The sequence below is a fragment of the Echinococcus granulosus genome (genome assembly GCF_000524195.1).
Source record: "Echinococcus granulosus chromosome Unknown EG_S00140, whole genome shotgun sequence".
NCBI classification, from domain to species: Eukaryota; Metazoa; Platyhelminthes; class Cestoda; order Cyclophyllidea; family Taeniidae; genus Echinococcus; species Echinococcus granulosus.
Genome location: NW_020170520.1, coordinates 6181 through 23187, shown reverse-complemented (window position 1 = coordinate 23187; position 17007 = coordinate 6181). Strand labels below are relative to the sequence as shown.

Here is a 17007-nt window from a genome sequence, read left to right as displayed (position 1 = left end):
AAGGGTTATTTTTGATAAGTAATGGTAAGTGTTGCAAATATGTTAAACTACAAACAGCGAAGTCGCCCAGGACACAAAATGCAAAGAAAAAATAGGTTAGTACATGAAACCGGATAGATTCTGATAAATCGTACTGCCGACCAGTACTATAACGAAAATGAAGTTAGGAATAGGGAATTATAAAACCAGAATATTTTAGAAATAAGCTAACGCACTTAGGAGAGGAATCAATTTAACCAAAAAATTCCAATTCTGGAAGTAAGAAGAATTAAAAGAAAGGGTACCGACTAAGAATAACGCCTATGAGAACTGAAAAGTTCAGAAGAAAAAATCCTCAAGAGCGGAGAGCGCCTCCGACGCGACCTACCAGTTAATACACACCCTTACTAAAACAGGCCAATCACATTAAAGAAGAAATTTCAAAATTCGGCTTATGATTAAATAAACCCAAAAAAATATTCTGGCGGAATAGTAAACACATTCATAAAACGTGTACTCTTGTGATTAATCAAAGCAAAATACTGCGGTTATGGCAGATAAACTTGCAGGACATTAGTAAATGGCACACTAATGCTATCATTTTATCTCCAAGAGATAAAGAGTAATTTTCCTTACAAAGAGCAAGTCGTACAAATAGCTTTTAATTTTTGCTTAATTGATACCCTAAAAGGTGTGAGATTGCCTACGACGACATGAAATTCTTAAGTTAAGCATGCTGGAGGAAAATGGTTAATCATGTTTTTACCGGTAAAAGCCTCCACAGCTATATGGTATAAATTTTGCACACAATTTACAGGAAGTTGAGGGATTATATATTTGGCTACCTTATCAAAGGGCTTGAAGACAAAAGAAGACAAAATACTTGGTTTGAATATACGGAACGTACTGGGACTGCTGGCGTGGCCCGAGAGCCAGCGCACCCAGCGTGGTACACTGATTAAGTCAAAAATGGCTCCCCACCAAAACAGAGAGACAAACAACCATCGCATAACACTGTCGTAAAATAAATAAGAGTAATAATACTAAAATGACAATTTTAATCGATACGTTATACTATTGTAATATTTTGATAGTTTGTAGAACTGTGCGGTTGATTGCGCAAATTTTTAAGTCTCCACCCATTTGACTTTGCCCAGGGGCATGGTCTTCGGCCCATGACGGTTTATTAAGCTCTTCTGCACTTCAAATACCTCACAACTTCCTCTGTTATTTTAACAAACTTGCAAGTTTAAATAATTTTTTTAATGGATTGTATTTGAAGCAAGTTCAATATCTCTTCCTGAATTAAAAGTTTATAAGCTAAACCAGAGAACTCCATTGAAGCCTTCCGATGGTAGATGCATTTTACGAGTAAAAAACAAGAATCTAATAGGTACGTGGTTTAAGCCACTGTTACTATAATAGTAACCACACAAAAGAAGGAATTATGGAGAGTCCTCCACTCAACAGGACGTTTGTTGAAATACATGATCCCTTCCGTCGAATTTCCACACCCGTGAATCCGGAAACTCAATCTGACTGGGATGTGCTTCCGGAAGGGCCACATTCCTCACACTATCTTGGTTTGGTCTGACGACAACGTTTACACTCTTGCACTGCAAGCTTCCGGCCATCGCCGGCGGAAGGTCGGTTTGCTCGGTCGTAATGCAGTTGGTGCTGCTGCGATGTAACACTTAGCCGCCGGTCAGAAGGAGGGCTTCACCACCTGGTATCGGCTGCTGAGTGAAGAAGGGCTTTGACCCGTTGTAGCCATGCCACTTCATTGGGCGAGAAGCGGCAGTGGTGGGGACGATTGACTTTTTTGCTGATACATGAAGTGGTGGGATATTGCAGTGCAAACGCCCAGGTGATGCATAATCACCAGCGAATGCTACAAACGGTTGCAGGCCATTATGATTACGGTAAGCCCATTCGGCCACTTTGCCGGCCGCTTCTTGTGCCTCCATTCTTTTCCATTAACTGAATACTATCTCACCACCCCAAATTATTGATTCAGGGCTTGGGCAGGTCAGGTGCCGACAGCGTTCAAATCATGCCCTACGGCATGTACTACGATGTAAAAAAACATTTGCTTTACAACATGAATTGCGATCAACTTGGCAGATTATTTGAATTTACAGAAAGATCTGCTTCACAGAACATGGGCTAGACGGACTACTACTGTAGCGTCCCGGGACTCCCCGAAGCCGAAGGAAGATAGAATACTCGGGCAGAATATGTATTCAGCGTAGAGAAGGTGTCTGGGCTATGGCATGGCCCAAAAGGCCAGCCTACCCAGCGAGGTACAAGGGGGCTAATTCGAAGTACAAAAGTGGCGCCTCACCAGAGCCGAGGGATAAACCACTATCGTATTACAACTACAACTTGCATGAACCAGAGCAGGAACCACCCACCATCTATGAATCTGGAATAAAAAATGAACAGAGGTATACCGTGAGGCACATTACTTGACAATTTGGAGCATCAGATCTTCTTTAGAGTAAAGCGGTAAAGCTGTTTTTCAAATCATTACGATAACTTTATAGAGTATGCATTACTGTTCCATATCAAGGCAAAAGTTGTCCCAAGGTGGCAGCAATAAAATGTCATCAGGAATAAGGGTATAAAGCAGTGAAAAGACAATTGTTTCTATGCAGATCTAACCACGAGAACTCCTTATTTGGCAAATTGATAAATTCAGAGATTTTTCAGGAAAGAGAATAAACTGGTTTCAAAAAGCAACTTTCCAGATTATCATCAACAATGTGACACTCGATTCTCCCTTATGTTTGCCAAGCAAGAGTATCACAGTAGACGTGCATTTTTAATATATGGAGTGGTTACGCAGCTACCAGCGTGTCCGAGCCTTCGTGTAGCAGAGCAGAATTGAAATCTGCTAAAACCGAAGCGCACTCATAGTTTAGCAAAGTGAGGCCTTGCACGAATTCACTTAAATAGAGTATACATATTTTATATACTAATCGCGACTATAAATGTATTAGTGAATTGAGCAAAATAAATGACTTATCGTGATGCGTCCACGCGCCGAGTCAAAGGGTTTAAATCACAGTAGACTGCAAAAATAGTCGTAATTTCCCTACTTAATGAGCGGGAATAAATATGATGTAGTGTTAGGTTGGGCTTAAAAATGAGGGTACTAAGAATTGAAGCTCAACCAATAAGTACTTGGTTTGTTTTATTCTTCTGACATGGGCCACCTTGTGTGGGTCATTGTACAGAGCGGAATTGTATTGTAAAGCCGAAGGATGGGGGTAAGGTTTTATTTTTCAGTTCATCAATTGTCATATCAATATCCTAATATTGTTTGCAACTTCTATCATGTCATTGTTGCACACTTTATCAACAACGTACCAGAAAAACCCGCACTGCGCACCAGGTGTGTTTACCACTAAGTAATCAGTCGTAAACATTACACGGTACAATATGAGTACAAAGATATTTCAATAAGAAATGTTGCGCTTTAACAGGTACATACTAACAGTGGAAATAGCTGCTAGTTGATGAGTAACTCTGACACTTTTAGAAAGACGGAAGGCGAAAGGATGAGGCAAGTCGGGTTTTATCGTATAACCTACCTTATCATACAACTTAACTTACTTACGTAAAGTCCTTTTTATAAATCTGCCTACTTTTTATGTAGCAATGTGTGTTTTTAACTTCTAGGCTGAGGGAATGTACGTTTTTTAGTTTACTACCTTAAGTCACCCTTCCGTAATAGGGAAATTTTTTATTAGGAAACTCAAAGAAAGCATTTATTTTGTATCTTTCAGTAAAGCTAAGAATAGCAAAGGCAAAAAAGGTATTTTGATCATTCAAGTTGTTGCATGTAATTGCTATAAACTAATACCACGATTTTCGTTCAGGAAAGAAAGAAAAATTCGAGCCTGCACAGAATGAAGTACGTTCCTCCAAATATCTACTATTTGTCCATTTTTAAACTGCATACCGGTTTGCGAATCTGCTCTCTTAGTCGTTAGATCACCTAATTGCCTCGATTAAAACAAAGAGCGTTAATCCTTCAGCACGGTGTTCTTTGTTTGTGCTCTATACAATTCCTCTTCAAATGCAAACTAAAAATGTACACTTTCACCCAAACCTGGTGTAATTCCTTCCTGTCTGCATTGCAAATCCAGTTAAAAAGGTTTCTTGTGAGTTTTTTTAGCATTTAGGGCATGTGCATTAATAATCCACAGCACTCAAAAGGGGTTTTAAAGCTTGATTGTGTTGATGAGTGAATCAAAGATGCAGCAGGTTCCCAAATGACCCTACGTTTTCGATATTGAATGATGCTATGTCCCTATTGACGCATAAGTTAACGATTGATACAGCAACAGTTGTCTTGCTGAATTTCTGTGCATCAAATTTGATTAGTTATGACGGTGCCAGTTTCTCATCACTTCTTGCCCATTAAGTAACAAAGACAACCAGCTTTGTTGCTTGAACCCGAAAATGATTCACTTAAAATGCAACTACTTTATTGCGTGTTTCAATTCTTGTTAGCTGAGTCGTATTCTTCAAAATTATTAAAATATCATTTTTTGTTTGCTAAAAAGGATTGTGAGTAAGTTCAGCTTGCCTATTAATCTCTTATATCATAAAATTACTTCTCATGCACATAGAAAATTGTGGTTCGGATAACACTACTTTCAAACATTGAACACTTTTTGTTGACTACTTACAAAAATACCCACCTCAAGACTTTTCAGGTTATAATTTGTCTTGCGTGAACCTCTAGGGTTGGATACTTGTGCCGAGCGCAAAGTGGTTTTGCCTCGTTGTTGAAGGATTTCGTGCCATCTTGAATCCTCTTCGTCCAATTGACAAACGCTAACAAATATCTTTCATAGTGTCACACCCATTTTCCAAAAATAGCGCTTGCGTCTTTGCAAACGCTAGAATCACAAAGATCCACTTCTCTGCTCTATCAATTTCAAAATGGCTATTATGATAGAAAAATGATATCAAATTTCAAGGATTTCGAGAAAGACAAGATGTGGGAATGGAACTGCTCTTGGCATTCATTAGCTAATGAATGCTGCAGTTAGACTTCAAAATTTCCTCATTGCTTTTTAGGCAAGATTTATTCAGTGCATTTTACTGGTGATACTCATTGCCATTTTTAACCATGCCAAACTGCCATTGTTTTTCGGGAGGAAGAGGGAGAGGGGGACGAGAACATTAATATTTTTGCTACACTTTCAGTCATCTCTATTCTACGTTCAACACCTCAACGAGTTCGGCAGATGGGGCAAGTTTTTTGTGTAGCATACACAATTTTTCTAACAGCTCTACTAAAACCTATATGACTGCTATAAAATAGGTATTTTCGGATGTTGCTTGGACATATTTGTCTACTTTGCCTTTATTTGCAAAATATTTAGTTTAGTCAACTAAGGGTTATGGTTAAATCCAGTAGAAGTTGCTGTTTTTGCTCGTTAAAGACGTGAAAGTTGTGCATTATTGTTATGCTCTGACTTGGTTATCCACTTCAGCAGCACCGAGAACGCGAAGTACCGAAGTAAGCTTTCACTATAGCCTGCATATCCATACATCTGAAGTTCAGGTAAGGCTTCCTAAACCGCCGAATGCATATGACTTCTTAAAGGGGAGATAACGTTAGCATTTTTTCCCTTCAATGTATCCTATGCCGCTCGTGAACATACTTGCTTCTTTAACCATACTAAGGTGGCACTGTTATTTTTTGGGTGGAGAGGGAAGTTGTTCTTTTCAGCCATCCATATAGTACACCCTCAGCCGAAGCAATGGGACCGGCGGGCGGCCAACACTTTTCGGTAGGAGTCAAAATTATATAATAACTCAGACAAAACTACAAAATTACTAGGAAGCACATGAGTAGATGTTGCTTGTATATAGTTGTCTATTTTCCCTCCATTTTTAAAACTGACCAGATTATTCAAATAGTAGGTAGGCTTACATCTAATAGAAGTTACAGCATTTTCTTGTTGGACACATAAACGTAGCGTTTTGGTGTTGTCGTCTCCTATTTAAAATCTCTTTTAGGTCCATGGAAAGGCTGAGGCAGGACCGTAAGCTTTTCATGATAACCTGGAACCCTCTGCACCAAAGCTTCGGTTGAGGCTTCCTAAACCCCCCAATCCATATAATCTCTTGCAGTGGAAATAGCATCAGTATTATTCTTCTAATGCACCTTATTTATGCCACTCGTGAGCGTATTTACGTCTTTAATTCTACCAACGTAGCATTGCTTTTTTCAGGGGTAGGGATGGAGGAAAACACTATTGCTTTTGTTGGTTTTTTTAGCGGGATTTATGATAATCCAGGAGATGACAATGCATACAAAAACGAAGATCCTATATTAAGGCCTCAGCAGAAAACCTGGAAACCCCGTCCTCAAAGGTTCATTGAAAGGTTTATATTCACCCTAATGTATATAATCTCTCACAGTGGAAATAACTTCAGCTTCGTTATATTCGGATTTAGTGGGATTCCACCACCACTGCCGCTCAGAAAGCCCTCAAAGGTAAGCTGCAAAATCTCTTTGTCAAACCCTTGCAAGCCCAACTTTACCTTGCCTACCCTTTAATTGCTTCAGCATCATTCTGTAAAAAATTTGATCACTTAATGCTCCTTTTTGCAATTTTGTAGGATGAAAGACAAGACAAAAAGTGGGCCTACGATTCTTATCCTCCACTCATTACTTTCATTGTCTGTCGAAGATGTAGTAAAAAATCCCGACGCAGACGACAATGTGGTTTAGACTTGTTTGATGCTCGCACACCAAAATTGCACTAAAAGTGCTTTTAAAGAGTGCCTAAATCACAGAGGCTTGAGTTGGAAGAGGTGTCAGTTCTTTGGTTGTTGTGTAAACTTCTCCATCATACGGTATTCCGTTGGAAACATAATCGACGGTACAATAGAGTCCACACATTGGTCTCTTTTTGTGGCGGTCGGACTAATAAAAATGACGTCAATGTGACCTACTTCAGCGTTTTCTGATGCTGACATGAAAATAATTGCAAAATTCTATTTTAGGACACAGAAGGTATGCTGCTCTTATATCTTGACCGCACACATTACCAATTAATTTGTCTTTCATTGCTGTAAATGGTACCTCCATGATTATTGCCTGTAATGTCTCGAGTCTCCTTCGAAGTTGAATGTCAGATCATACTACCTACGAACGTCCAGAAGAGTTGAGATGCATAACCCATGTAGTTCAAGCCACAGTCAAACAAATAGTAGTTTACTGCATTATCGAGATAATAGGTAGATGGGAAATGATACGACAGAGTGAAAACCAAGTGGTTAGATTGGCACAACACAGGGAGTGGAAACATTCTAACTGACAAAGTTTGGATAATCACTTCAGGACTCTTCAACGCCTGCAGCAGCACCGTAAGCTTTTGCGACAGCCTTGAAAGCACTGCACGTAATGCCCAGCTAAGGTTTCCTAAAGCCTCGAATGAATATAACCTCTTAAGGGAAAATACCATCAGTATTATTCCCGCAAAATATTTCATCCTTGCCATTTGTTGGCATGCTTGTGTAGCCTTTCAAATCAACGTGTCATTGTTTCTTTGTTGGTGGGGGGCAGCGAGAAATAATAATTATCCTCTTATATTATTTTTAGCAAGATTAACAACGAAACATCAGGCAGTCGGACTACACTTACATCCCAGACAAGTTCAAGGGTAAGTGAAAATAAATTATTTTTAAATTTCATCTTAGGACATCATTTCTGTGGAGAATAGATTTCTCACAAACTAAATCAGACCTTTTACCTTGGCCCTTTTTCTGTAATGGCCTACTATTTAGAGACAAAATTTTCTTTAACTAAATAGCCAAGCTTCAGGAACCGGCAACAATTTATTTTAATATTTTTTTTAAACATAAACACTCTTTGCTTTATCTGTTTTACTTCATTCTCTTGATTCGTCGGAGATGGAATGCAAGCTTGACGAATCATGCGCCCTCAGATGCGGTGAATGTATTTGCCTTAACGAAACTCTCCTGTGAGGAGATTCATCAATGCACAATCTGTTGCAGTCTCCGTCGATCTGCTCTTCGGAAACGAATGAATCTGACTCCGATGATGCGCCTGTAAAGTCAATGCCGCCTAAAGACAAAGGTTCGGCTTCTACTAACCCAGACGCTCTGTTGGGTGGCTTATTTGCTGAATTACGTCAGCGGCTAGAAAAGCTTGCATCGCCCAATGATGTAAGTCAGTAATTTTTGAGCGTAGATGATAAAATGAAATTGTGGATTATGCAACACTGTCGGCACAATATCTCATCCCATTTGTTAGTGTCTACGGTACAATAGTCGATGAGGGAGTGAACACACCACCGATACTTAAAACACATGATATAGGGTGTGCGCATTAGTCCGTCAGACTCGCTTTACTTAAAAGAAGATCTGCTTGAAAGAATGGCCTTTCTTTGCCAATGAGCCTGTCTGATGCTCCCAAAAAGTCGTTGTGTAATGCACCTACTTCTGAGTGTGTGCCATCTGCAACCACTCCGAAGGTCAGGATTAACAGCTTCCTTCCAAAATGAGGGCGCATCAAGTCCAGCACTAATTGCACTTAAACCTGTCAAGGTAAAGAGGACTGCTGCGTAATAAATACTTTTAAATGTGGTTTTTATATGGTTGTCGATTTTGCAACCATTTTCGAGGTGACTGGTTTGTTCAAATGGCAATTACAGTTGCATCCCGTGAAAGTTGCAGCGTTTCCTTGTTTGACGCATGGGATATTAATACTGCTGTCCGCTTTAAAAATCGTTTAGGAAAACCAAAATTTGGACGCAGTGCCGTAAGTGTTTCGTGATAACCTGGAAAACGCCACATTTAACGTTCAGTCTAGGCTTCATAAATCCACAAAAATGCATGCAACCTCTTAAAGCAGAAATTATGTCAGCATTATTTTACTCAGTTCTAAAGCGGCTACAACAGAATCGTCCACCAAAGAGGCTTCAGCGGTAAGTTGTGCAACTTCTTCGTTAAGCTTCCAAATTGAATTCGTTGTTATGCTTTATGCGTGGTCTTTGTTGGTCTGGCTGATCGTTGATGCGAATTGGTTACTCCTGCGCACCGCTTGTCGTTGCTGAGCCGAACTTGAGACTTCTTAATTGTCTGTGTTCATTGTTGAATGTGTTCAGGCGGAAGCCCCAGCTAGAAGGGTCTTGTGGTTGATGATCGAGAATATTCCGGAAACAGAGCAACCACTGGCACTAGAATTTAAGGTAGGCGCGCATTTGAAAGGTTTGCATACATGGCCACCTTATTTTGTCTAATCTTGCTTTAGGCTGGTTAGTTTGTCCCTGTCCATGGCAAGTGGCTTAATTTGGATTTGTGTTGATAGAATAATGACATAGTGCGGTGGGTGGATTACGGTCCAAAGTACCTCAAAAGCAAGCCTCCTCCTCTGCCTGCGAATGGATACCTCGAGTGTGAAACGTGGTCAGGGAAGCCGGTGGTTGTGCCCAGTGAGTACGCGCGCCTCATCAGCTCCACGCTTGAGCTGGCCCAGGTGTTGCAGCGCAGGCCACGAGCCGAGGTCATTAAGGACTTTGTCGGCACTACCGATGGCGATCTCTCCGTTGCGGTAATTTTCAGCACCGATAATAGATCAGCCCTTTTTAGCACATACTACCCTCATTACGTTCCATACTACTTAATTGACGTGCTCCCTTTAAGGTTGGTGAAGTGATTTACCTCCTTTTCGAACGCGACGTTTCCTACTTTATGGCAATGAACAAGAGTTTCGCACGCGGAAGGGTACCGAAAACGGCTCTAAATGTTCTTATTGCGCCTTGAATTCCACGCACCAGCCATACTTCTGCTTCAAACACAACCCTCTTTCGGCGTGGATTTCGAGGTACATGTTTGGAGGCATGTCCTTTTAACGAACTAACCATCAACTAGCTAACTAACTACTTGTCCAATTTACCCACGTGACTGTGGGTTATGCAATGCCACCAGAAATGCCAGATGATGGGCTCTTCCTCTTTCTAACTGGAAAAGCATTGGAGACTATCTATGAAAGCTGGTAGAAGTTAGCGCATGTGGCACAAATGTGCTTGTAGACTTGCAGGTTCTTGGTCGGTTGGAATTCCTCTTGGAGATAGATAGGTAAGGAGTCTTAAGTGGTAGCATTAGTCAAGCTGCCCTCGAATCGCTATACGTACGTCGTCCCCATGCAAGCACGGAAGTATTGAAGACTGTTACACCTCGTAATGAATAATGCGAGTATACCCACTCAAGCTGTGTAATCGGAAGGGGTTGATTGTTCCAACTGCCAAATGCACATCGCTTTAAGTGTGGTGGCTGGAAAGAGAATGCGATCCAACTAAACCTAAAAATAACAATTCTTTTAGTAGAGGCGCATACCTATTCGTTTGCAAAGTATTCCTAAGTGCCACTGTACTATGCGACACTTCGTCTTCTCTGTCGAGTGGTTGCCACATCTCTCCAGTCATCGAGATCACAAGTAGGCCCCATGCTCAAATATTTTAACCGTCAAAGCACTAAGTGGAGCTAAGCCAAAGAAACCGTGCAGTGATCTCGTATTTTGTGTGTTTAACGACGCACAGACACTTCGACCTCCCTCCGTGACGTGACTTTCGAGCCACTGCTTACGGCCCTCCAGCCCTACCTTACGATTTTTCTCAAAGTGCTTTCAGATCGGTAAATTTATGAGCTTTAAAATTCTGACAAAATAATTTTAAATGTAGCGCTTCAAGTCTTTTTTAAAGGAGACTTCGTTTCAAAGTGCTTAAAGACTACCAGCACTACCCGAAGGCTGTGCCGTATAAGAGAAGAATAACCTGCAGAAATCAACGAAATATTAAGTCAGTAGAAGCACGAAATATAAGTAGTGATATTGAATGTGACAGGAAAACATTAGTCGGTGAAGAATATGCGCTGACATTGGAATTTAAGTTGATTGAATTCGAAGAGATGATCTTGAATCATCATCATCACCAGAGCCCGAGCGATGAAGGCGTTTTGTAGGTCTGGGGTAGAAACAACTCACTAAACACACGACCCAAATGGTTACTGAAGTAGCTTTAGATGCAATGAGATGATGAGAGGCGACTGAAATCACATTTCCTCGTGTGTGATGCCAACTATGGTCTCCACTTTTGCATCTCCAACACAAGGCACCCTAATTTGCCACGCCCTGCTCATTCAACTGTAGAGTGTGGAAAGGAATTATGCCACACTCCGATTGCAGATTGTTGGATGTCGCAATAGCAAAAAAACTCTCATTAGGCGGTATTGAGGGGGAAAATAAGATAGCGCGACCAGCCGGGTTAAGTTGTGTGGGACACAGACAGGCTTGATCACGCCTGCCATTTACACTTCTGTTAGAAAGTACCTTTGAGCATGAAATGCGCAAGTAAAAAGTGACCTTAATAATCGCTACTGCAAAAATCATCTCCCTTATGCAAGATTTTCGGTGCAACATACCTTTCCTTGGGATGAATTCTTACTGATGAAAAATAGTTAATATCTGACTTAAAGCAACTACTCAAAAATATGCACCTATGGTGCTTTTTGCTCGATGTCATTATTATAACTGAATACAAAATGTCTGTAGGGGCAAATCTTTTGTTCATCCATCCTAACTGCTAAAACTCAATGCCAGTTATGATTTTATCAGCAAAACTGATGCGTAATGACACAAGGAAAGAGAATTTCGAAGAAGATTATTTTAATATTAACAGGCACATAGCTGGAGAAGTTTTTGTATTTATTTCAAGGGGCTCTGTTATAGGTGAAACGTGATTGGCCAATCAGAGTAACCTAGTACTTAGGTCAATTTCAGTAGACCTCTTTGCCTCCACGCTGGTAAACCTATTTATAGCCAACTTGCTCACAATTGGTTAATTCGGTTGCCTTCGCATTGAAACCACGAAGTAGATTTAGTTAGGCGCACAAATTTGTTTCGCCAGAGTTACCAAATAGCCGTATGAGGAGGGTAAAAAGAAATGTCCTATCAGCGACTGAGTTGTCAGTGTGACAGATGAGGGCGACTGCGCAATCGTGCTGCAAAAATGACATCAACTAGGAACCATAGCTAACTAATTAATGCCTTTTGTCAAAAAAAATATGAGAAACGCCATCTAGAAGTCCCATTTTTAATTTCCTGGGTTAGTCAAATAGTTTGGATGCTAAATGAGAATGGACAGGCATTTAGAGAATGGGCTGAAATAGAAAGAAGAATTGTCTTTCATTCTTGAAAACAAGATACTACCTGCCCCATTTCTAGGGTTAAATTAAACAGATATCGCACTGCCTGATTGAATCAAAATACCTCAAGTGCTCGAGGCCGAGACCCTCTCTGGTGTCTCCTCCAGCATTAGCCATTGTTCGCCCAACTTTTGCATCCCTTCTGTAAGGCTCTCGACGACGCGCACACTATACAACCAGTTTTATCGCACGAGCTGGCAAACAAAGACGCCTCATTGAAGTCTCGGCCTCCTGATTAATGTCGGGCTGATTACATCGCAGAGTGCGAGAACACGCACACAAGCTACGGTGCGGCACAAAGGGAACAAAACCTGATGTGATAATAAGCATTTACTCGACTACGATAGACAGACAGTAAATGGACTAATCGGATTACTTCAATGACTCGCTGTTTGGTAATCTAGCGCAAAAGTGTTCATAGTGAGACTCGTTTAGATTTACCGAAGCTCTGAGGACGCCTTACGAAGCATATTGGGAAGTCAGACTTCACGTTTCCTGAACTAATTCTCACATAAACGCACACACACACCCGTATGTTGTGTTTAACAGGAGCGCATTCAGAAACGAGGTTGTGCACGTCCCATCCACCTTACATTCTGTGATTCTCCACCCGTCAATGCCCCATCACTTCCATACCAGAAGTTACCTATTTGAGTAGATGGTGTTGGCAAGCATCTAAACAATAACTAGGAAAAAACTAGGAAAAGTAATTGGTTAGGTATTTTTAATAATGCAAACACTACTTATCATAACAACTGCAGCGACTACTCACCTATTTTACTGTCCGGATTATTTAGGCCCTTGGTATCTTAGACCTAAATGACAGTAGACGTGTTACAACCTGTCTTGTCGATAGTTATGTTCCGAGTCGTCACTTGGCATGGACCACTAAGCAGACAAGGAGGGGACACAGGCTTCAGAACAGATGCTTTCACTAACGCAGTAAAAAAGGAATAGACAAAAAGAGGTACTGCCAATGCTTACGGCCCTGGTGACCAGTGATTGGAGACGGCCTGGGTCTGAGTCCCTGTGGGTGACTTCACCTTCGTGGGATTATGGCAATCGCTTGATCTTTGACTTTGGGTGGTTTTTCAGTACACTTACACTGCATCAATGCTTGGCATGAATAAGACTGGAATGACTGAATGTAAGTATGACTATGGAGCGTCAGCAGATTGGTCATGAAGTGGATCTTTTCAAAATTCGAACAGAAATATTTTCCTGGGGCTGCAGTCGCCTCCAGTAGGATGTTACATATTTAGCCAATTTCATAAATCCAAACAGTAACTCTGACAAACCGGACACATCCTCTGGTTGGGGTGAATGTTAAACTACGTGTCTTTGTTTGATTCCCTTTGTGACAAACTGCTGGCTGTGATGATAATCAAGCTGCCGAGACCGACATATTGCCAGGTGTGACTAAGCACAGAAGGTGTAGAATAAGCTACTGTGAATTAAAGGCTGTGGAACACGAAGTCTGAGTCATTACATCATTCATTCAATGACTGACCTTGTCCTTAAGGCGTAAGGGGCCTATGTGATGGCACCATACAGGAGGGCCACGACCGAAGGTGAGTTTTTATAATGTTCAGGAAGGCAGCTGAGAAAGTGTGAAATTATGAAAAGTTGAACGAGCATTTCGTTTAGCATACTTCTTGGTTAAGATTTTTTTCCATTTGCAAAGTAAGAATGCCATAATATGTCCTTGGACAAACAGAAAACGAATAAACGGATTTCCTAACTTTGCCCTTGGCCAGCAGGAACAGTCCGGTACAGGGTAAAGGCAGATTCCTATGACGAAGGTGATGCAGAGCAAGTTTCAAAACCCATTTCTACTCCACAGTATATTGTAGATCCCATCACCTTTCGAGCGTACGGATGTTTCCTTCAAAAAAGGGCCAGTTCTTCAACCTGGTCATTTAATTATTCATCAGGCCACTTGATCCACAACCGCCAACTTTGGAAAGGAATATTTCGGGTTAATTGAAGTAGAAAGGCTGACACTTGTGCAGAGCCTAATGAAATAACTTCCGTGAGTAATACTGAGGATGATGCTCAAATCAAGGAGGGGACTACTGGCGCCATATTTTGCTTTACTAGGATCTCCGGAGTATAAAGCGGTCAACTTGACATGCTTCGTGACGTCAGCCCGATTGACCTTCAGTGGCCCCGTCAAACATTGGTCAATTATTCACACAAGATTTTAGGATTAGAAATGAGGGTGATCAGTTTCTTCAAGTGGTATCACGAAGATTAAAAGAATACTGTCTTTCCCATCATTCTATCAGTAAGCAGGCATTCTCCCGCTGACGATTTCTGACTGTCTCATTTCCATCAATCCGCATATTTTACAGCACATGTGTGTGTGGGGAAGTTCGGCATTTCTGTTGTCAGGCTGTTGAACTTCAGGCTGCTTCATGTCATAAGTAAAGGCTCATCCAAATCGACTGACCAGGATTGCTAAACCGTAAACAGCACCATACCTTTCTACATTCCCTTTTCGTTTTTGGAGTGGAAATTTTGATGTGTTTCTCTGCAAATGCGAGGGAGCCATGAGCAGACACTGTGATCAATTCTGCTGATGAGTGTGGTTGGGTGGTCAGATGAATGGATGGTGGGTGGTGTATCGAGAGTGTGTGAAGTGTAAGTCAAGTATGCAGGTGATGCAGGCAGTTCGATGCTGCTGTGCAAGCGCTGCGCTCAATCTGATGCGGAACTGCAGGTGACCAAAAATTCATCTCAATGGCGTTGATCGAGTGATGCTGCTAGGTGATCTCTCGCCCTTCTACCACGATCTCATTCCTATCACGGAGTGGCAGCAGAAGAACAAGATGAATGTGTGCGGAAGAGGAAACGATCCTTATTTCATTACATTCTGTCTTCATTTCCTTGCTCTTACTGCCTTCTTCACGAAATGAATGTCGTAGATGCTACCAATGGAAGACTACACTGCATTAGGCAATGATGGATTTCATCTGGCCTTCAGCAATGCTCCCGTGGACTCGAACTTGCTACTGCTCTTCAGCCTGGGTCAAAAATGGTCTTTCCTCAATGACCTCTGATCCGTGTGCCTACTCCGCTGCCTTCTTACCCTCTCTCTCGCCATCTTAACTCCGATTTCCTTCCTCCAGGGCAGCCACCGTCTCTCTTCATATCATGGTTCTCATAACTGCTTATGATTGCCAAGGCACTTTCTTCTCCTTACGTAAAAACAAAATGTTCTCAAGCATTTTGCCATATCTTTATACGGATATCAGCACAGACTGGAGAAATGGTGTGGTTCCCGATACTCTCTTTGCACTCCTTATGCAGTAAGGAATGTAAAATGTAAGGAGGGAAATAATATCACCCTAGTCCTCCTTTGCAAAGGCGCATTCTGTTTATCACCTCTTCATCCATATATTAGACAATTTCCATCCCACTTATTGCAATGGACAGGTTCGCAACTGCTGAGGGACCAGTAGGTAGTTCCAGCCTTGGGTACTTAAGGCATTGCGATTAAATTTGGTGTTGGCTTGTCTGCAAATGATGTTTTTTCCAAAAAGTAAAGTGCAATCCTTTGCATGCTTGTGCCTTCTCTATGAACACCTGACCGTTTTTAATATCTGGTAAACCAGCTACTTGATAAAAACGCAAAATAAAAATGCTGCTCTTAGTTGGTGGATTTTACAACTATTTTGCCGAAAACGTTGTAAAGGTGCCTATGATTAGTAAGTAGTAGTAAATGTCACCTGTTACATCACCATTGCACTGTCTCCCCTCACTTTCACACTACCAACCCAGTCTATGTTAAAAAACGGCTTAAACAGCATCTCTTTCTTCCACGCATGTCATTCCTATCACCTTATGTTGATGCTTGCTTAACGGTAGTAAATGACAAATAGGAAAGAAGCAGATAGCGAACTCATCACCTCTCGTCACTTTTCACAGTGAGACTGCATTTTCAATGAATGAAGCACGCAAGTGGTGGAGAGTAGCCTCCTTGGTTAGAAACGATGACTGAAACAAGTATTTACTTTGAAGTGCGTTAAACCTGCAGCATTTTCTGCTACTGAAATTAACGTCAGTAAGATGGGCAGGTTTGGCAGCCACAAGTTACCAATCGCCATATCTGAATGTGGTCGGCGTTTAAGGGGAGGATGAAAAGAGCACCACAAACAAACACACACACACACACACCATACCGCCAAATTGATGTTCAGCGGCCAAAGTGGTGAAAGGGAGTGAGAAAGTGGATGTTGTGTGGGGTTCAATGGCAGTCAACTCTTGTGAACATCATCCTCCAGTGTGCAGCTGATCGTGTCCAGACCACCTCAAATCACTATCCAATCACCATCCACACGAAACATGTCGCCCTCCACACGCACATCATCGCCTGCGTTATAATCCACCAAACAATTTATTTATGCCAGATAGCAGGTATCGCACTATTCTGTACTCACATGCCACAAAGCGGTGACGCTTTCACTGCCCAAAGTCCGACTGTTGGATAGGAGGACACATTCATTAGGAGCTCTGGCTGTGCAGGGGTAAGCATTGGCAAGCTGCTTCACACAGGTGGATTGGAGGGAAAGCTGCAGTTGATGTCTTTCGGTCAGCATCCAGTCAACGCTTTCTCTGTATTCAAATTAGAAGTATCTAAGAAGAGGCTTGTGATTTCGTAAAATCGAAAGCAAAAAAACATGTAAAATATTTTAGATGAGTTCTTATTTGCTCTGTTGGACAAATTCCATGTTCTCGTTACAAATCACGCAGTGTTGTTAAAAGTTT

At 41.4% G+C, this 17007-nt stretch overlaps 1 protein-coding gene across 1 annotated transcript; it reads left to right on the top strand. All coding sequences in view use genetic code 11, as the record gives it.

The window, feature by feature from the left end:
- Positions 1 to 3500: 3500 nt before the first annotated feature.
- On the top strand, positions 3501 to 9798 carry EGR_09261 (sorbin; the record flags this gene model as incomplete). Its single annotated transcript, XM_024498510.1, has 12 exons — positions 3501 to 3551; positions 3864 to 3898; positions 5203 to 5252; positions 5686 to 5792; positions 6022 to 6047; positions 6283 to 6378; positions 6463 to 6502; positions 7617 to 7673; positions 8029 to 8199; positions 9141 to 9224; positions 9344 to 9586; positions 9679 to 9798. The coding sequence occupies 12 exons, from the start codon at positions 3501 to 3503 to the stop codon at positions 9796 to 9798; spliced, it is 1080 nt and encodes a 359-aa protein (XP_024347054.1).
- Between the last annotated feature and the right edge of the window lie 7209 nt (positions 9799 to 17007).